General features: G+C 38.4%; 1 protein-coding gene across 1 annotated transcript; it reads right to left on the reverse strand.

The window, feature by feature from the left end:
- Positions 1-17,433: 17,433 nt before the first annotated feature.
- LOC135696841 (saccharopine dehydrogenase-like oxidoreductase) lies at positions 17,434-19,204 on the reverse strand. Its single transcript, XM_065216371.1, has 4 exons — positions 19,093-19,204; positions 18,176-18,991; positions 17,764-18,117; positions 17,434-17,694 (listed from the first exon to the last, which is right to left on the reverse strand). Coding segments are annotated over exons 1-4 (1,278 nt in total). The 5' UTR covers positions 19,095-19,204; the 3' UTR covers positions 17,434-17,588.
- Positions 19,205-21,689: the final 2,485 nt, after the last annotated feature.

Below are 21,689 nucleotides of genomic sequence, written 5' to 3' on the forward strand. Positions count from 1 at the left end.
GAAATAAAGATCATTTAAATGTCAAAAAAAAACCTACAAGAAGGCCAACAAAAGACAAGAAGGGAGATGGTTATCAGCTAGGTAAGTTACTTCATCATAAAAGGTAAGTCATCGTATACACTTTCACAAAATGATAGCATAAGCATATAAAACATTATATTATTAAATGAACCAATAAATGATGGGAAGGGTAGGGACCATCAGGGCACCCAATTGAAGCGATTTTGATGGGGAGAGTGAAATTGTCACCTCTCTGTTGTGGAAAAAGGGCGGGCTCTTCTCCACACTCATTGGGGTATCCTTCTGTCGGACGGCTCGTTTTTTGACCAATTGTATGATCATGTGGCTGGAAGGAGATTCTCTATCATCCCGTGGAAGCGTATAAGTGAATTACATATCAATCCACCAAAACCGTTTTATGCCCTTCATACAGTGACATGTTGAGGACAATCAGAGGTTATTAAGCTTGATCAAATCAAACAGTGAGGAGCGCCCACTGCTATCGGACTTAGTTTCCGTGCTGCAATGAGTGGTAGACAATTATCATACATCATAGGGTTAACTACCCCATTTCCGGCCTATTAAGCACAGCCCATACTTCTTAGTCTTTCTTAATCTAGCGCAGTTTAGCTCCAAATGGAATGTTATTATCACTGATGGCTTCCAATTTTATTTACCTTTCCGTACATACCGTAAGATTTGATAAAGAGAAACCAATCGTTGAGATGTTGTCAAAAGTCTAACACGACTTCTTGACGCCAAACTCGGCCTACGGATTCTAAACTCGGTCTAACGCATTGCAACGCGATTGAAACGCCAATGAATTCACTTCGGGATATCGGATGAAGATAAAAAATGATTCGGTCGGAGCGCTTCTTTTGTTTATGGGAATAATGGGTGCAAACCTTTATATCACGCGTTCTCATTGACTTCGTTCGGTAGCTTATTAACTAAAGTATCGTACCAAACGCATAATTGACTTGTTAACTCTGAAATCATGGATTTATTTGAAGTTGTCTGCTCGATAGGCCCAAAATGGGCGATTAGGCCGAAGTAGTTCTCTACCCTACATACCTGCCCCACCGTTTTTCCAGAAAATCATCATGTACAGCGTAACCTAGCACAGCTATTCTTGCACATGGAGAACATAAGCTGTTTCGAGCTCCCACCTAAGAGAAGAGGAGACAATAGGGGGACTTTTATGAACCAATTTTCTGTCAAACGCGAACCAGCGCCTGATTGGTCGGGCGAACGTATAGAAAGGCGAGAATTTTTACAACAAGGAATCTGTTTTCTAGTATTAGTTTTTGCACGGTCGTTTCCGCGAGACAAGAAGAACGTCATAGACAAAAAGAAGCAAGTTGTCTCCTCTTTCTCTTAGGCCGCAACTAATATGGAAACCGAAGGCTCCTGATCTAAACTTAGTATGCTTTGAAGTACATCCAAGGTTACTAATTGAGAGCTTTCTTTGTCAACCAATGCATGAATTTGTATATTGTGTGACAAGTACAGTGATACTCTATGTCCTGGGAAGTCGAGAAAATTTCCAAATCAAAAGATTTTCTAGACAGGATCCACCTTCTCCGGCTTGGAAATACCGTGCCTTAAATGACTTAGCTTTCTGAGGCCCTGTTAAGAGTAGCGTACGTAGTGATGTACATTCACAATTAAATATCAAGTCACCAAGCCGCTCGCATGATTTACTCCATAAAGCAAACAAACACCATTACTTATTCATTATAAAAGGAACCAGGAAAATGTCACCCAATGAAATGGGTCACGGCCATTTCCAGGAATTGTTGCGTTCCTATTTCGTTTTCGTTAGCATAGTCTTGACCACATTCACGTTTCCCATTTCCCAAGTGGGGTGGGGTGCAACATTGAGTGCAGTCCAGTGAGAGTGAGTGTGGGATACTTCCCGCGCAAAACGACCAGGGTAATGGATTTCGACAATCATCGGTCACGCGAGATCAAAAAGGTCCACAACAATGTCGTGCTTGGTAGTACTGAAAAATGACCACTTGCTGACTTAATTTCGTTTCCAGTCGCGATTCAACAGTTTATTAAAAATGAACATTCGTAACCTTGAAGATTGCTTCGACAGGTTTAGGAAACAAACAACACACTCTTACGGGTTTTCTTTGTTCAAGTTCAAAGCTTCCACAATTATTTATTGTTCCCCGTACTGCATTACACGATCTTCACAATCCACATATGGTCCGCACTACACCGAATCCACACCAATTTACTCTGACCCGTGGGTATTTACGGGATCAAAATGGTGCATGTCACTGCCATTAATCCATAACGACGTGAGGTCGGTACCTGTGGCGCTCGTATTGGTCACATGTACCATCGATTTCCACCAGTAGGACTCGACTATCATGTGAACATGCGATGGGCATCAATAATGGAACAGTAACAGGCAACAATATTTCTAATGGTCATTCCTTCGCTATCTCGGTACCGTTATCTATCTGTACAGTCAATAGTCTCTCTAGGATAAACAGGGTACGACATCATACTTTCTGTTGTGACACAAATGGTCACCAAAGCAACATACATTTTCTTGACTCCAATATTGCTAACGTATATTCTTAGCAAGTTTTCCCTTTCCTTTGCAAAACACTTTCGAACAGGATAATCCATCGAGCACATGATGAAGGTTTGTTTACCTTTCTATTTTCCTTGTTTCGGAATTTTCGCTTCTCGTTTCACGCACTTGGAAACAGAGTTCTAAGATTTTCCAATTTTTTTAATAACTAACTCTTGGAACTAAAAATTCGTCCATTTAAAATGTACAGATCATAATGAATAAGAAAATTTCACTATCAACCTAGCACAAGCAGTTCACTTGGATATTTCACTTTGATTCTAGCGCGACTGGACGACGGCGTTACACGGCAGATTTCCACACGGCACATCCGTTCCGAGTCGCGGCTCGCGTGCTTGTGAAAGTGAAGCGGAAGTAACAAACTGCTGCTGATACGTTTTTCAACCATGTGATTCAGTGTAAGTATTAGCCTTCACGCTGGCTTGCTCGGTAAGCAAGCGCTGTGGATCGTCCTTACATTGCTATTCTTTTCATGGAGGAATTCATTTAACTTTGGTTAATAGGTTTACCCCTATTAGGGCTTTCAAAGATGTTTAATAGTTCGAAATTTTTATTGCCGTAAAAAATGGTTTAGTTGCGATTTTGGGGGAGTTTGATTTTCCAAATCATTAAACCCATTTATTTCCGTAGAAATTCATATTGATCCACCTGGCAGGTGTATATAATCCAAGGGGTATTCAACTCTGCACACCGTAATTTGTGCCGCGAGATTTAGTTGTGCCGAAAGCTATGAAAAGCGCTTTGCCAAACGTGCCGAAGTAGGCCAAAGTGTACCAATCAAGGTGTCAATATCTCATGAGCTTAGCAAAGTTGAAGGTATAAAGATTTGTGATTGTGTTTTCATTTTCAATTTCATTTATGGTTTATGGCAAACATTAAGCTATATTCTTATTTTAACGTGAGTGAGCGGGTAGTGAAAGAGGACTGGAATCCATCCAGGCTTTACGGTGTTCAATCAAATTCGATTCGTTCAAAACAAACGTGTGCATAAACGAATGTGTAACCTGATTGATGGTGGACGAAATTTTCTCCAGATTCCTGTTAAATATTTCCCGACCAAATCAAACTCAGAACTCGAACGGGCGGAAGTTCAATCCCACCATAGAAGCAACATCCTCGAACCAGTTCATCTGATCGACTCAGAAGTACGTGACCTCGAAGATATCATCCAAGTCTATCGTGTCGTTGATTATGGTGTCTCCTAACACCACCCAATTACACATGTTCAAGCTTACCAAGTTCACGATCTTATGTAGTTGTGGTACCTTCTGCAATGTACTACCAATGAAAACCAATTGCCAATGTACCACCGATGAACGCTATCAAATATCTCCCCACTCCAGATTAGTCAAACTTCGGAAATGGTTTTTGATCCAGATAAGCTTCGCATCTGTGGTTCTACTACAGGCAGCACCCTGTGGTTATTGTTGCTCATCTGCCTGCCTTCTGGCTCTTCCTAAACAGCAAGTTGCTTAGAGTCGACATACGGGAACCATTGACCCCACCGAAACCTCCTCTACCGCGTAAATTATAGAGATTGAGCAAGGCCTTACTGACCTTACAAGAACTGATCGGTAGGCCGCACCCATCTCATCGGGGCCTCTCGAGACAAACTAGTTCAACAGAAGTATGTGACTGAGATGCACCTGCAAAATGGCCGAATAGTGGATGAGGGTATTTGCTTGATGTCGGACTGACGGAATTGAATGTCCATTGAATCAGCTAAAACTATCGGATAATAGTTTTCTCACCTAATGGCACAAATCTAGGGGTTGGCCAGTTGAAAAAAATATTTATATAAAAAAAACTTTCCCCATATAAATGTGAGCCGATAGAACCTCTGTTATCCAGGACAAGCTCGTTTTTTGATATTATCTAGAATATAAATTAGGCCCTTTTTGTTGTTTTTGTTTGTCGTTCTCGTTGTGGTCCTGGGCACTTCAAATGACTACCAAATGACCTTTTCTAAAATCATTCGAGATTTCTAGATAATCGTTCCAATAGGTCCTATCTGCATTGATCGAATCTCTTCATCGATTTTCTCTTTCGTTAATCACTCAGCTGCAAAACCTTTCCTTTTTGTATTTGACGTTTTAGATGCTAGATAAGAACCTCCTCTATCAAACTATGTGGCAAAAATAACGAAGAATGTGTTTGCATAGCAGTGGTTATCAAAAGATAAAGTCTATAAAAATCAATCGAAGCAGATACGATCTCTTGAAATTTTCATTGAGATTTGTAGAGTGGAATCGCTTTCTTTATTTCTGGGGAATCACGTTTTGTTCATGTTCGGACCAGTTATGATAGCGATTGTATGAATGAGGATGATGTATAGACTAAGATTTAAAGCGGCTGTTACACTTATCAGTATATCGATAAAATAGTGAAAATATTGTCAATAATATTGATGACATAAAGTTAAATTGTCATTATTATTATTGTCAATTTCCATACATTGAAGAAGTTGAAGGTAACATTGACAATGCGATTGTAGTGAATATATTAGCATGTGTAACGTCCCCTGAGAGTGCAGTTTCGAACCCCTTTGGATACGGTTGTGTTTTAAGTTTGCTCTCTGTTTTGTGCGTACGTTCGCTTTCATAGTTTTCGGCTGCATTTGCCTGATTAGCGCTGGCACTCTGCCTCCCGGACGGTTATACCAACAATCAATATGAAACTATCGGTTATAAATTGACTCACTACTTGACTAGCCTATTGGTCCCAAGCAAACGATTAACGTACCCTATTCTAGTCGAAATTCTAGTACTACGCAATGTTTGTTTTGATTCGCTATGAAAGTTTGACAGATAAAATGAGGGGTTATTGGTTTTTCCTATGTTTCGAGGGGTGAATCATTAGCTTGGGACCGAAGAGAGTACCAGAGCTGAGCCAAAAAGTTGAGCACGTTATTTTGGGACCTTCTAGTCTTAGAGTTACCTCTATGATGCAACCGCCAGTGAGGCTGTCCAATGTTCTTGGATTAAGGAATTAGGTTCTCACTGGCAAGCGTGCTAAATGATATTGGGATGCAAGCTACAAGATTGGGACCAACGGTTACAAATCATCACCATTCCCACGATACAATGTGATCATCCACTGAACCAGAGACATCATCGCGCCGAGTCAGCATCCCCGATCATAGTTCCTGGAAAGCATAGAGCAGCACCACTTGACGACATCGATCATCTCGTTCACACGGTTCAGTCATAGAGGTAACTCTAAGACCACAAGGTTTCGAAGAAACGTGCTCAACTTTTTGGCTCAGCTCTGGTACTATCTTCGGTCCCAAGCTAATCGATGCACCCCTCGAAACATAGGAAAATCCACGAACCTCTTATTTTATCTGTCAAACTTTCATAGCGAATCAAAACAAACATAGTGTAGTACTAGAATTTCGACTGGAATGGGGTTCGTTAATCGATTTGCTTGGACCAATAGGCTAGTCAAGTAGTGAGCCAATTTAAAATCTTTAGTTTCCACCGGTTGGTTCAGTCGCGCCACAGCTTAGGTACGTGATAATCTTATAAACAATAAGTCAGACTAATGCTAATCATTTTTAAGCATATATCATGATTAGTCCAGCGAGCAACGGAATCGGTTGTGTTTTTTAAAAAACGTTCCCAATGCCCGAAGGCTTGTAACTTACATATTTTCATATAATCATATAAATTCATTAGGTAGGGATGAAACCGATTTGAATGGGGAGAGTGGAATTACCAACTCCCTTCTGTTAACATGTCGTGAATTGAAGGTGGGCTCTTCTCACCTTGGGACCATCCTAGTATGATGGCTTGTTCTGTATCGGGTTGAAACATTTGTATCGTTGAAAGGAGATTCTTCTTGCTCCCATGGATCACACGTAAGTGTCTCTGGTTACGGGTCCACCCTCCGTTTTTTGCCCTTCATACAGTGGTAAATTGAATACAACCAGGTATCGCACTTGGTCAAATCATACGAGGTGGACAGTCCAGTGACTAATGGCTGTGCCCTGTAACAATGAGTGGTATCCTTTACATACATCTATTCAAAAGCAGCGCGTTGTGCACGCTATTCTAAACAACACAAATTTGAGTAGGATCTACTTATAATCGTCAAAAGTAGGGCTACCCAAAATTGAGTAAACAAAGTTGGGTCTGACAAGATGACGAACGGACAACATCGACCTGAATCCGAATGTTTATTTGTTATTTCGTTAGTCGGAAATGAGTAGATTCTACTCAAATGTGGGTTCTTTAAAAATAACATGGAAAAACTAGCTGAAGGACAAAATCCAACTGGTCTTATTGGAATACATTGGAAGGTTTGTAAAATCTTGGTACAGACAGTACAAGCAACCGATGGAAACTAACGATTTTAAATTGGCTCACTACTTGACTAGCCTATTGGTCCCAAATACATCTATAAGCGTATCCCATTCTAGTCGCAATTCTAGTACTACACTATGTTTGTTTTGATTCGCTATGAAATTTTGACAGATAAAATGAGGGGTTCGTGGATTTTCCTATGTTTCGAGGGGTACAATCTCTTCTTCAAATGATAACGACCAAACCGAACATTATGCCACATTATGCCTTACCTCGAATTAAAAAGAAAGCAGTTATATCATAGAGGTAACTCTAAGACTAGAAGGTCCTGAAATAACGTGCTCACCTTGTTGGCTCAGCTCTGGTACTCTCTTCGGTCCCAAGCTAATCGATTCACCCCTCGAAACATAGGAAAAACCAATAACCCCTCATTTTGTCTGTCAAACTTTCATAGCGAATCAAAACAAACATTGCGTAGTCCTAGAATTTCGACTAAAAGAGGGTACGTTAATCGTTTGCTTGGGACCAATAGGCTAGTCAAGTAGTGAGCCAATTTAAAATCGCTAGTTTCGTATTGATTGTTGGTTATATTTCGTCGGTGGTATGGCTCTAATTGCGATTTTCAGGGGTGTTCAGGTGATCGAAAATTTCAACCCGGATTTCCCAGTATAAAATACATCACATACCTTTATTTGTCAGCTGGTGGGTTTTCCAAACTTTTAAATCGATTTATCTTCGTAAAAACGGCTCTAATCGCGATTTGAGGGCGTTTGGGTGATCGTTTTTTTCATACCTGGATTTCCAAATATAAAATATTACAAAAACCTTCATATGTCGGTTAGCGGGTTCTCGCCTGGGCATTGGCATTGAGGATTACTTAACTGCAACCAGGTCCCAGGGTTTGTCTGTATCTTTACATTTTGAAAGATGCACACTATAGTGATGCCAGTTGTTATGTAGCCGATCAAAAGTTTGTTGGAATTTAACTGCTAGCCAAAGTAAAACAATTGTGTAGTTTAGAATTTTGATTTTAACTATGAATTGTTTTTCTAAATAATTTAGTCTAATAGCTGCAATTTTTTATCTGTTTGGTTCAAAACTTTTGCAATGCGTCATCACACAGGTACTACCTTTGAATTTGGCTTGATCGAGTGGCGATTTTCGTTTCTTTAGATCAAGAATATGAAGTTTTAAAGAAGACAACGATATTAACTACCTGCATGCTGGATGAACATATAGCCATTATAGAGGGATAGAACATCATTTTATTTTCATAAAAACAGAACCATAATTTCAGATTATCAGGAAAGCCCTTTAGTATGGGATCCCGGAGAAGAAGAAAATTGGAAAACCAGCTCAAGGCACGATGTAGAAGCAAGCGGTCGATCGGCGGACTATTGGCAAGAGGTGGCTAATAACTGAAGCGAGTTTAACAAGATTGTTCACTGAAATTTTGGAATCAGAATACGAAGACTCGGAAGATACTCTCAGTGATACAAGTACACTGACCGAAAACTTCCGTCAAATATTCTATGATTATTGATTCGATGGAGCCCTATAACACTAATCATTCGATATTCGGATGATTATCTTTTGCTCTTTCTTATACCTTATGCCATGTGTTTCATATGCGTGTCATCCTGATCTTGGAATGCTAGAATACAATTTTAAAATGTTCGCTATCTGATAACCAAACGAAAATTAATCAGTTACGTTAATGAAAATACGCTTAGAACTGAACGAAATTTACCCCAACATTTACATAATTCATATGATGTTGAATTTTTTTCCAGCTAAAATGATTACTGCATGGTAGAAACATTTATAAAGACACTTTATTTTCCTTAAACAATAAAAAATTACACTTAAGGACAAGATTGCTCAATATGCTAAACACCACCGGTGAAAGTCCTACGTGTTCATGTTGGAATTTGAACCAACCCGAATGGTTCCCGAGTCCATGGCATGCACCGTGTTGTAGGTGAGCTGCATAATGGTTTATGGTTGCACCAGGGTCAGATGATGCAAGCGTGTTGTCTCGGAGTTGTCCTCGTGCCCACGGGATACCTGTGCCAGAGAATACTGTTCCTGAATCCACTATTTGTTACGCTGCCGTTTCAGCACTCGTTGTAGTTCGTTCTCCACCTGCTGGATCTCTTCCACATTGACGTCGATCAGGATATTATTGGCAAGGTCGGTATATGTCTTCCTGTTGTTTCGTTCCCTGAGAAAATAAAATAAATTATTGTGGGAAGCGGCATCGCTGGTGCTTTTCAAACTTTTGTAACTTTTCCTGGTATTTGAAGTGAAAATACTTTCTTTTTTGATCGTTCTGTATGGGAATAAACGAAGGCTATAGATCTTTCATAATAACGCGTTGCGAATTTGTTTATTACTTACCTGTTTGGATATAATCGAGGATATAATCAGGTAATACACAAAATAAAGAAAGTTGTCTACAATATGTCTGACTAGCATGAGGACTAACAACATTTAACTTTGTAGTTCTACTTCTTATCACACACCCTATTTGTGATCTATTTATCTGTTGCGTTTGAGATGAAGTTCTTTAGCTATGTGTGCATACAAATATCAATCATGAAGGCATATACAAATCAAAGCCATTATAATCTGCAAGCAGGATGATTCGCATGTGATATAAGTAATCTGTGTCGTTTACTTCTGTTGTCATTCGAAAACGAACCGATGGCATTACAGAGCTCTTTGAATGACGATTCATTTGATATTTGGCATGTATTTTCGTTCAGTGTAGCTGCCTGCTACTTCATACACTGAAACAAATCGACATGTACCGTTTATTGGATCCATCTTATAAAATAGCAATGTCAGCAGATTTATTCATTCTATGTGATGATTGACAGATTCCATTGGATTATCAGTTAAAAACTATGACTGCGACATGGAATGATTTCTATCGTAATTTCACATACTTAGTACTTGATAATACTTTGCTTCGAACGTGGCTAGCGATAGGTAAGATGTATATGAATATTGTCTGATATATTTCATGGTGAAAAACTGTTGATATGTCATGGGTAGTAACAGACATCTAGAAACTAATGGAAAATCATATAAGTTTGCACTATGAGAAAATTCAGTAAAATATACCTGTTTTCATGATGAACATTGCTCACTAAAACATATATCTTATAAGATAATCATGTATATTTTATTGGAGTTGCTTTTAACGATTTTTGACGTTTGTTGATATGTCACGTGTAAACAGACATGTAGAAACTATTGGATTGTCATTTAACTTTGCATTATAGGAAAACATGTATGTATATCTCATTGGAAAAGCTTCCTTTGATTTTCGAGGTTTAAAGATTGTTAACAGATCTATCCCAATCATTATATAGTCATATAGATTTGCCTTTTAAGAAATCCAACAGCAAACATTTGTTTTGGCATTGTTTTCCGGGATGAATATCGCTCCTAATAAAAAACATTTACATTATTGTTCTTTATAAATGATTGAAACAATTTTCAACAATGTTATCGTACACTCATTAATATGATTAGTCGAACTAAATATTGCTAACAACAATGATACTGTATTGAATAATCTTTGTTTGTTATTGTTCCATAAGATAAGGGATTCTGGAAAAGAATGTATTAAGATTGAAAAAAAATATTCTACTGCAATATTAGCTTTGCTAAGATTCTAATTGTAAGCTTTCTACACGGCTAATTCAGATTCCAGCACTAGTACTCGAACTTCATGAACCAGTTCCATAAACTCATATAATGTAGTCGTTTTTTTTTTTTTTTTTTTTTTTTAACTCTTTATTTGTTCCAAATTCAAAATAAATTACATTTCATTTTAACCTAGGTGCTCCAGTTACTGCAGTAACGTACCAGCCTTAATTGTTATGATATATATCTAAGTGTTTTTACATAGTTCATGTCTTGGCAATTCAGTATTTAAAACAGGTTTTTTTTTATCCTGCATGTCAGTATAACAATTGATATCTTAAAACTAAAAACTAAAACTAAATCTTATCTAAGTATAAAGGGAATTAATCGTTGCAATTGAGGATTGCAACGATTTTTGCCTGAAATTATTAATTATTTTGTTGGACATTTGTGCTAAAGTCTCAACATTCGAAATTCTATGTACTTCGGTTGTACTGTACCAGGGAGGCAACTTCAAAATCATTTTCAGAATTTTGTTCTGAATCCTTTGAAGTGCTTTTTTCCTGGTAGTGCAGCAAATAGACCATATTGGCACAGCGTAAAGCATGGCCGGTCTAAAAACTTGTTTAAATATTAGAAGTTTATTCGTCAGGCAAAGTTTGGATTTCCTGTTTATAAGAGGATACAAACATTTTATATATTTGTTACATTTGGCTTGAATGCCCTCAATGTGATCTTTAAAAGTTAATTTTTGGTCAAGTATTAATCCAAGATATTTCACTTGGTTTGACCAGGAAATAGGAACTCCGTTCATAGTGACTATGTGACTACTACTAGGTTTCAAAAACGAAGCTCTAGGCTTATGTGGAAATATTATAAGTTGAGTTTTGGAAGCGTTGGGAGAAATCTTCCATTTTTGTAAATAAGAAGAGACAATTTCTAAACTTTTCTGCAGTCTGCTGCAAATAACACGAAGACTTCTTCCTTTAGCGGAAATGCCTGTGTCATCAGCGAACAAAGATTTGTGGCAACCCTGAGGCAAATCAGGGAGGTCCGAAGTGAAAATGTTATACAATATAGGCCCAAGAATGCTACCCTGAGGAACTCCTGCTATAACAGGTAGTCGATTAGATTTGGAATTTTGATAATTTACCTGCAGAGTTCTGTCAGTTAAATAATTTTGAACTAATTTCATAATATAAAGTGGAAAATTAAACTTTTTCAATTTAGCAATCAAACCTTCATGCCAAACACTGTCGAATGCTTTTTCTATGTCTAGAAGAGCAACTCCAGTTGAGTGGCCTTCCGGTTTGTTTGAACGAATTAAATTGGTAACTCTTAAGAGTTGATGAGTAGTTGAATGCCCATGGCGAAATCCAAACTGCTCATCTGCAAAAATTGAGTTCGTATTGATGTGAAGCATCATTCTATTCAAAATTATCTTTTCAAAAAGTTTACTTATTGAAGAAAGCAAACTTATTGGACGGTAGCTAGAAGCTTCAGCTGGATTTTTATCCGGCTTCAAAATTGGAACAACTTTTGCATTTTTCCATTTATCAGGAAAGTATGCCAAATGGAAACATCTGTTAAATAATTTTACCAAGAAAGACAAGGTACTCTCTGGGAGTTTTTTGATGAGGATATAGAAAATTCCATCATCACCTGGAGCTTTCATATTTTGAAAATTTTTAGTTATAGACCTTACTTCGTCCAAATCAGTCCCCCAGGAATCATCAAAAATATTTTCCCGAGAGAAAATATTCCGAAAATCCCGAGCAACCTGATTCTCAATAGGACTAGTAAGACCCAAACTGAAATTATGGGAACTCTCGAATTGCTTAGCAAGTTTCTGAGCTTTTTCCAAATTTGTGATCAAAATTTTACCACCTTCTTTAAGCGCTGGAATAGGCTTTTGAGGTTTTTTCAAAATTTTTGTGAGTTTCCAAAAGGGTTTGGAACTCGGGTCTAATTTAGAAATATTACTTTCAAAAGTTTTGTTCCTCAGGGCAGAGAATCGCTTTTTAATTTGTTTTTGCAAATCACGCCAGATAACTTTCATGGCAGGATCGCGTGTTCTTTGATATTGTCTCCTACGGACATTTTTAAGACGGATCAAGAGCTGAAGATCATCGTCTATTATAATTGAATCGAATTTAACCTCGCATTTTGGTACTGAGGCAGCTCTTGCTTCAACTATAGAAGTAGTCAGAGATTCAAGAGCATAATTAATTTCATCTTTGGTTTGCAAAGGAATGTTTGGATCGAAGTTATATTCCATAAATGTTCGATATTGCTCCCAATCAGCTCTATGGTAATTGAAAGTAGAGCTGTTGGGATTACAAATTATTTCTTGGGATATTTCAAAAGTTACTGGAAGGTGATCAGAACCGAAGTCAGCATGGGTAACCAATTGGCTACAAAGTTGACATGAATCAGTTAAGACCAAATCAATAGTGGAGGGATTTCTTGCAGAAGAAAAGCATGTTGGGCTGTTTGGATATTGAATAGTGTAATAACCTGCAGAACAATCATCAAACAGAATATTACCATTGGAATTGCTTTGAGCATTATTCCATGAGCGGTGTTTTGCATTAAAATCACCAATAATGAAGAATTTAGACCTATGACGGGTAAGTTTCTGGAGGTCACCCTTGAGAAAATTCTTTTGCTGGCCTACGCATTGGAATGGCAAATAGGCAGCTATAAACGTAAGTTGTCCAAATTTTGTTTCAACAGAAACTCCCAAAGTTTCAAAAACTTTGGTTTCAAATGAAGAAAGAATTTTATGTTTGATTCGTCTATGAATAATGATGGCAACGCCACCACAGGGTCCATCAAGACGATCATTTCTATAAATCAAGTAATTTGCGTCCTTCTTAACCTTATGGGCAGGTTTAAGGAACGTTTCAGTTATAACGGCAATATGCACGTTATGAACTCTCAAAAAGTTAAATAGCTCGTCTTCATTATCTTTAAGAGATCGAGCATTCCAATTTACAATATTTAATGCTTTAAAATCCATTACTGAATTTTAAAGTCATGACAATATTATTTGCAAATTTTACTCCAGTTTGAATAGCATCAAACATGGAGTTAGATTTAAGCATATCAGAAATCATGTCAATTAATGAATTCTGTAAAAATTCCATTTTGGGGGCAGTAATGCTTCCTAAGTCACAATTGTCAAAATTTCCGTTAGAACGTTGGTTAGTATTTTGATTTCTACCCGCTGCAATAGCAGCATAGGTAGCTCCATTAACTCGCTGAACATTGTTAGCAGCGAGGGGAGTAGGTACAGATGAAACATTTGAAGCAGGGGTGATATTTGTACCTACGGGTACGAATGTAGAATTTGTTCCTCGCTGACCGTTGTTAACAGCAGAGGAATTTGTACCTGGTCGGAAACGTGGAGCGTTTCCTACCTGACGGTTAGAACGAGATTGTAGGATCGCTTTGCGAGTCTTACATTCCCAAAAATTGGATTTGTGGTTTTCACCACAATTTGAACATTTAAATTTCTTAGGATCTTCCTTCACAGGACAGTCGTCCTTTGCGTGAGAGGAATCACCACAATTCATGCATTTAGCTGGCATGTAGCAATTTTTAGTTCCGTGACCCCATCCCTGGCACTTACGGCACTGGGTGAGGTTTTGGAAATTTCCTCCAGTCTTCCTGAAGTGTTCCCACTTCACTCGGACATGGAGCATAAGGCTAGCTTTTTCTAAGGCCTTAAGGTTGTTTAGTTCACTAAACTTGAAGTGAACTAAATAAAAATCATTAGAAATCCCGTTGCGCGAATCGCCAGGACGGGATTTCATTTTCATTTTGATTACTTGGAGTGGCACAACTCCAAGTAATTTTGCCAGTTCATCTTTGATCTGATCCAGGGATTCACCACTGGGCAGTCCTTTCATGACAACCTTGAACACACGTTCAGTTTTGGTGCCGTAAGTAAAAAATTTGTGCTTCTTCTCAGTAAGATACTTGAGAAGACATTTAAATCCGTCCAAGGTTTCAGCCAATACACGGCATTCACCCCGACGTCCAATTTGTAGTGAAAACTTAACTTTCACGAAATTCAAAAGTTCCATGCGAAGAGCATGGAAATCGGTAGTGGTTATCACAATAGGGGGAATCTTTTCCTTCTTGGCATTAAGCCGGGAAAGTTTACTAGAATTTTTCTTGGATGATGGATCATTCTCATCATCCGTGAGCAAATCAAATTGATTACTCAAATTAATTTCATCAGAAGGGGGGTCAAGAGTTTGCCCCTTTCTTTTGCGTTTAGGCGCCATGGCGGCAGTAAATTTTTATCCAAATCGACTTCCAAGCAGATTACTATAAGAATCTGAAGGATCGAAGAGGAATTTTCCAAATCGATATCCAAGAAGGATTACCTCGGGTAGGGTCCAAACAAGGATCGAAGAGGAATAAGAGTTGAACAAGGTAGAAAATTGTTACAGGTTGAGCACTGAAAAGTGCTGTTTAAATTTGTTGTAGCTTTAGGTAGTAGTAACACTTCCTTCAGCAAAAAGTAAATAGATCCACACGGCAAGAGAGCACGATGCAGACTGTTATAATGTAGTCGTTGTTTTATTGCACACAGGAGCATTAAGAAAGATTTGAATACACGACACCACCGAAACGGAGCATACATTTGTCAGTGTTATTTATTTTTTTTTTTTTTTTCACTCTAGCAAAACGAGCATATCGTTGCACTACATTCCATGTCGGGAGAGCTGTTCTTACTTCATACTAATTGAACGAGCTCAATATTGAAGTCAGCATTGGCCCAGTGGAATCGAGCGTAGACATCGAAAGCATCACACCTCAACAGTTCTGGATCGAATCCCAAATCAGCTACAATAAAAAAGACACAACTGTGAAAGCTCCCTCTGCCTGATGTTTATTTTTCGATTTATTTTTAAAAATCGATTAAATATAAGTGTCAAAAGAAGAAGTAAATTTCATGTCATTTTCACATAAACTTTACTTCCAATGATTTATGACACATGTATATATATATATATATATATATTATATATTATATATTATATTTTGGTGAAAAGTAAAGCTTATGCTTATGGGTTTCAAATCCATTTCAGTTAATTATTATAATTTGACCGATTTTCATTTATCATATGACGATCATATAAAAGTTACCAAATTATCAGCATTGTAAATGTACCAGATATTCATATAGAATTTACCTGAAACATTTTCAATCATATCATTTTCAATGGATTTATAGCGTACTCTAACGGAACTATCCACCTACCCTAATAAACGGGTACCATACTCTAACGATATCATAGATGGTACAACTATCCCACATAAAGTTGGGATGATATCCCGAATTGGTGGTTAGGCGCTTCTTATGGTTATTGTCTATGCGGGTACTCTCTTCTAAAGATCATTCTCTAGCTAATAAATTATCACACTAAAGCTTCATGTTAGCATTTCCAACCAACTCTGAAAATCGCTAACTTCGCGTATGAAGTAACATAAACACACTTTGAATGTACTTAAAGTAATTAATGCGTTTTGAAGCAGTACTGACGGTAATTAAAATTAAATATCTGTACTTAATGTAATTAAAAGTATTGAAAATTTAATTAATGTACTTTAATTACGAAATTCCGACTGTAATCAATTTACTTAAAAAGTAGTTAATGTTCTACATTGTGTAATTAATGTAATTAAAGCAGTAGTTAATGAATTCAATTTAATTACAGCCATTGCCTGGGTCAAGTTAAAGGTTATTGCGTGCTCCTAGTGTTTAGGTGATCGAAATTTTCATACCCGGATTTCCCAATATAGAATAGTACATAAATCTTTATTTGTCGGCCTGTGGGTTTTCCAAACCTGTAAATCTACCTTCGATGTACGGAAACAGTTCTATTGATTGTTTCATACTCAAGTCGTCATCTGACGTATGCCGTCGATAGGTTTGGAAATTGCCGCTATTGTTGCCTCTACTGCTGTACATGCTCCTGTCATCGTCAACTTAACGATCTCAAGGAGACACGGGTAAGAGAAGGGCTGCGCTACTGTACCTTTCGACCAATGACAGTATGATTGATGGTAAGCTCCCATCTAAAGCTATGTACTTTAACTAATCATGATATTTGACGTTAATCATCACCTACTATGTAAATCTTTCACACGCATGAAGTAATATAAATATGATTAATTAAAGTATCATGAAACAGTTATGTGCATAGGGGCTATCTAAAATATTCCATATATTCGAAGTTTAAGAAAAATGTCAGAAGTGCAATTCAAAACATAGGTATGAGTTAAAAGAAAATATAAGACATAATCAAATGTGTCGAACTTAAACATATCAATGAGCTTAAAATATAAAATGTGTTAAGTACCACAAAGTTTCAATTAAACAACTCGAGTATCGCGTAACTTTTGGACTTTCCCCATAACTGAATGCATTGACTGAACTGCGCATGTTCAACTTTTTCAAGTTCCACAACATAAATGAAAGTGAAAAATCAGGTTGTGTGTAGTAAGGTAGATGTCAGTAGCGACAGCAAAAAAAAGGGAAAACCCGAATGTAAAGTGTTTGTCCAATTCCGTTATCCTTTCTACGACAGAACACGAAGCGGAACAATTTTCGACGCTAATTAAGTAGCTATAGGTTCTATACGGTGCGGTATGCGAGGACGAGCTATAACATTAAAGATGATTGTTATCATTTTTCAATTATCCTGTTTTCCACTCAACTAGCGCCAAGGCTTAGGGAAAGACCGTTTGCCTACATATTGTAAAATAGGTACCAAACTGATTTTATCGAGTGAGTGGAAAGTCGTTAACCTCGAGGAGGGAGACGTTTTGGGGCAGTGAATAGCGTGACTGCCATTTTATAGGTCAGCAGGGATAGTTTCGGATTTCTTTGGTCTAGTCTTTCAGTAGAAGTTGGTCGTAACGCAAGGCCAGGAAATAATTAACAAAATTCGCATATATTTATATCTCGTTCTGATGACGCCGTCAAGGAATGTTTAGAGCTTAGCTTTGGATACCACCTCGAACGTGAAGCCATTGCTGCACAGCTCGGGAATAAGGTTGGTTTTGGCAAATGCAGCACCGGGAGTCAAGAATCCGCCACTGACAGAAAAAGATAATTTCATTTAATTTAGTTCGTGTTTTGTGACCATTAATTGCTCATCAACTTACTTTCCAGGCATTTTGTCAGCCTCCTTGAGGATGGTCTTTGCGGACACAAGCAATGCTACACAGGTGGCTCCATAGCCAGGATTAGTTCCCGTTACCTTAGTCCGGATCATCTTATTCGGTGGATAGCTATATTTTTCATTCGGATCCGAGAGCTTCTCTTCCCAACCGCGTCCCTCGAAATGCATTGCAAAGGAAGTGTTGTTCATAGCTCTGTCGGAAGGTCCCTCGTGGGAGACCAGCCCCAGCGAAAATAGTCGAGGGTAGTTTAGCAGTAGATTCTGACCGACTTTTGTCTTCACCATCAGCCAGAAGATTGCTCCGATGAAGGATACGGCCATGACCTCCAGTATACCACTGCAAATAGTAAACGTCGGATCTTAGGAATATAACGCAAACGAAAATAAGAGCTTACCCAAAAGAAATGTACGCCCGCATCTGCAGAGGTCTTTTACCCTCGGTTTCATACAAGAATCGCTGGGTTCTCAGGACACATGACCGATCAGCTCCCATGAATGGTAGCGACCACTTGTTACCGCTTGATTTATGAATCACGGGCCGTTCCTTCAATTTCGGGGCCACTTCCGGCAGCTTCGTTTTGAATAGTTCCCTCCGAATCTGTCCAACTTCCTTCATATTCGCAATTGCATGCACTGCCGATGCCCACGTTCCATAATGAATACTTCCCAGCTCTTTTTGGCCCTTCATTCTAGACACTACATAGCTTTCCACTGAATTGACCACGCCATCGAACTGCTGTTCCAGGAACACCGTTCCCATATCGGCCGGGATACTGTCAAAACCACAAGCCGATATTAGGTAGACTCCCTTCTCCTTAGCCGACTCGTGATACTTCAGCTGCATCCCTTCCAAAAACTGCGGTTCACCACTAACATCTACGTGATGTGTTCCTGCTTCCAGACAAGCTTGGATTACCGGTTCCCCAAACAGACGGTACGGTCCGCAGCAATTGACCACCACGTTACATTCCCGAGCCATCTGGACCAACGATTGTTGATTACCCACATCGGCCGTCACGATCGGAATGTGCGATAGATCCGTGCTAGCCTTCTGGCCCATCTCCGCTAGGGTCGCTTCCAGCTTGGACCGATTCCGACCGGCTATACCCCAGTTCATGTTGGCCAAAATTTTGATGCCCTCGAATACGGTGTACTTGCCGGTGAACCCGGTGGCACCGAATATGATCACGTCTAGTTTGCGTGCCGCGGACCTAAAGCAGGGAACAAAGCGTGAAGGGTAAAGGTCATTCTTGGTGTAAGTGATATGATAAGATTACATTTTAGTGAACAGGTTTCTGAGATATGTACTTACATTTTAAAACTAGATTTTTTTTAAGGTGGCGTAGTTGTGTTAGATGATCCAACGTTACACAAAAAATATGTCAGATAAATAACAAAATAAAATCACATTTGACACATAAAATTTCGACGTTCTCAGTTTGAATGAATGACGACGAGTGTCTACATACAGTGCAACATCTACGATTCAAACCATATGATATAAGATGTTGTTTTTCGGCGTTTTTATTTTGCTTCGTTTATGTACGCATATACATATACATACGTTATAGCGACTCATGGCGAGCAATCCTCGCTGAAACCAATCCACTAGTTATGCAGCGTAGAGGAATATTTTTTTGTATCGTTGAAGCCCGGCGGGGTTAATTCAAAGGGCTGTGATAAAAATAATTGAATTTTTCAACTAATATTGTGTAAATTACCACCTAAAATGATTTGATTGTGTGTTCAATTTAACTACCGTCGCGATCTTGAAAGAACAAACATGCACGATTGGCTTTCGCAAGTATCAGGTCAAATTGTCTCAGCCAGATTATGGATATAGCGACTTTGTAATTTCCTAAAATGTACTTCTGAACTTCCGGTAGCTTTTTACGGCCATAAATAGGAGACTGATCAGAGAACTTGTTGAGTTAGTTAGCTTAGCTCTATTATAGAGACTTTAAGCACCTGGCTGGTTCGTCTTTTTGGGAAAAGAGAGTGGCAGCTCGTCAAGGGAGCCCCCTAGTTACAGAGTTTTGAAGGGTGAAGATTCCAGAAAGGAGCCCCCTAGTTTCGGAGTTGGGTGTTCCAGAAGGGTAGCCCCCCTAATTACAGAGTTTTTGTTTTACAGAGTTTTCGTTTAAACAGAGTTAAGTACGGAGTTGTACCTAGGACGTAGTCTTGGTTCGATAAACAGAGTTTTCGGAGTTTGTCATCTGGCGACGTACCTAGTTCGACCTTCATCAATTATTTAACGCTTAACGTCCATGGCGACTTAAACCAAGTGAGTACCTATTTCCGCTCGTTTAAGGCAATGTTAAAGTTAAAAAATGCGCTTTGCGAAAAAAATAGAAGACACAAATCAGCAAAATAATATTTAAAATTAATAGTAAACCAGATTCAGTTTCATGTACCAATTACCGCTCACGTTCTGATGAGATGAGACGCTCCTTCTAGATCCAATGTTCCATTAATTTTTATTTGATTTTTATTGATTAATTGATATTGTTTTGACCGGAAGAACAGTTAATGTGTTCTGTAACTTTTCATTTTTTTTATATAAGCGTAACATTATCGATACAATTGTAAAAGGACAATTACAATTGTAAAAGGACTGACATAGCCCCAAGGCTGCAAAATACGTGTCGATGCATGTTGACATAGCTGGTTCTCGGCAATAAGGTTACCAAAGTTTAAGATTAAACTTCTAGTAACCCTACAACCATCACAAAAGCGAGTTTCTGGTAGCCTTATTTGATGTTTTGTTTTGATTCTGCGCTCCGTTTCGCATCGTTCCATGTCGTTTTTCTCTGTTCCCTGTGCTAGATGGCGTTTGAGCAATTTTTAGTTTGCACGGCAATTGGGTTCTTCAATATTCGTAATCTGCATTAAAAATGGAACTCAAACCCCAACTATAATCAATTTTGGTACACTGGAACTATTTTAAATAAGTACGATTACATTTGCAAAAATCAAATTGTATGGGAGCGAGCTGTCAGTTTGTTAGTTTAGTGTCAAACAGTGAAGTTATTATTTTGCTTTAAATCAAGAAAAAGTATGTGGATTCGAAAAAAATATCGCTGTGCTCAGAAAACGAAACTCTTCCAGATGATGTATAAAAACCTGTACATTTTTCAAAATTAAAGAACCCAATTGATCCGAAAAATAGCCTTTTTTTTACAAAAGTGAGCGCTATCTGGGGATGAGCGGAGACCGGTTCATTGATGATGTATGGAAATATTTATTAAAAGTAAAGTTGTGTGGATGTGACAAATGCTTTCTTGGGCCGTATAGTGGCCTGGCTTCAGCGATCAAAGATGCTCACACATTAACACAACAGCGCTGCTATAATGCAGACACGCTAGAAACGCATTTATTGCGACTACGTCTGATGGTGATACACCAATACCTACGTCGTGAGCATTTGTCTTATCTTAGGGAATGGGAAGCGTTTGCCGTTAACCAGTTGATATGATTGTTTTGTTGCAAACTAAACGCCGTTCGGCCGTTCGCAATGCTGTTGTATTTTATAAGGACTGTTTCAATTTGAAACTAGAACAGAAACGCACCTCTCGCAATGCTGAGTTGCAGTTTCATTAATCGAGCACTATTTTGCACCAGATTTGCAACTGCTCGACTATTCTGTTTTATTTCTGAGCGAGTTTGAAACACGAATGGCACTCTGTTTCAAATTTCTTTGGATGTGTTCGAGATGTTTCGAAGAGCTTCACAAACAAAAAACGGAGAACTTCATAGAGAACAGTAAAGTTTATGGAACTATGATGACAAACATCTTTTAGAACTGTGCGTTGTGCTGATCGTGTTGCAGTTTTATTTTTGACAGTTTCAAATTATAGAATTGACGAGTAGTTTAAAACAATTTTGAAACTCAGCATTGCGAACGGCCTT

This window comes from Ochlerotatus camptorhynchus, unplaced genomic scaffold (assembly GCF_037179485.1).
Source record: "Ochlerotatus camptorhynchus isolate MF236.1 unplaced genomic scaffold, CSIRO-AGI_Acam_v1.1 ptg000062l, whole genome shotgun sequence".
Classification (NCBI taxonomy): Eukaryota; Metazoa; Arthropoda; class Insecta; order Diptera; family Culicidae; genus Ochlerotatus; species Ochlerotatus camptorhynchus.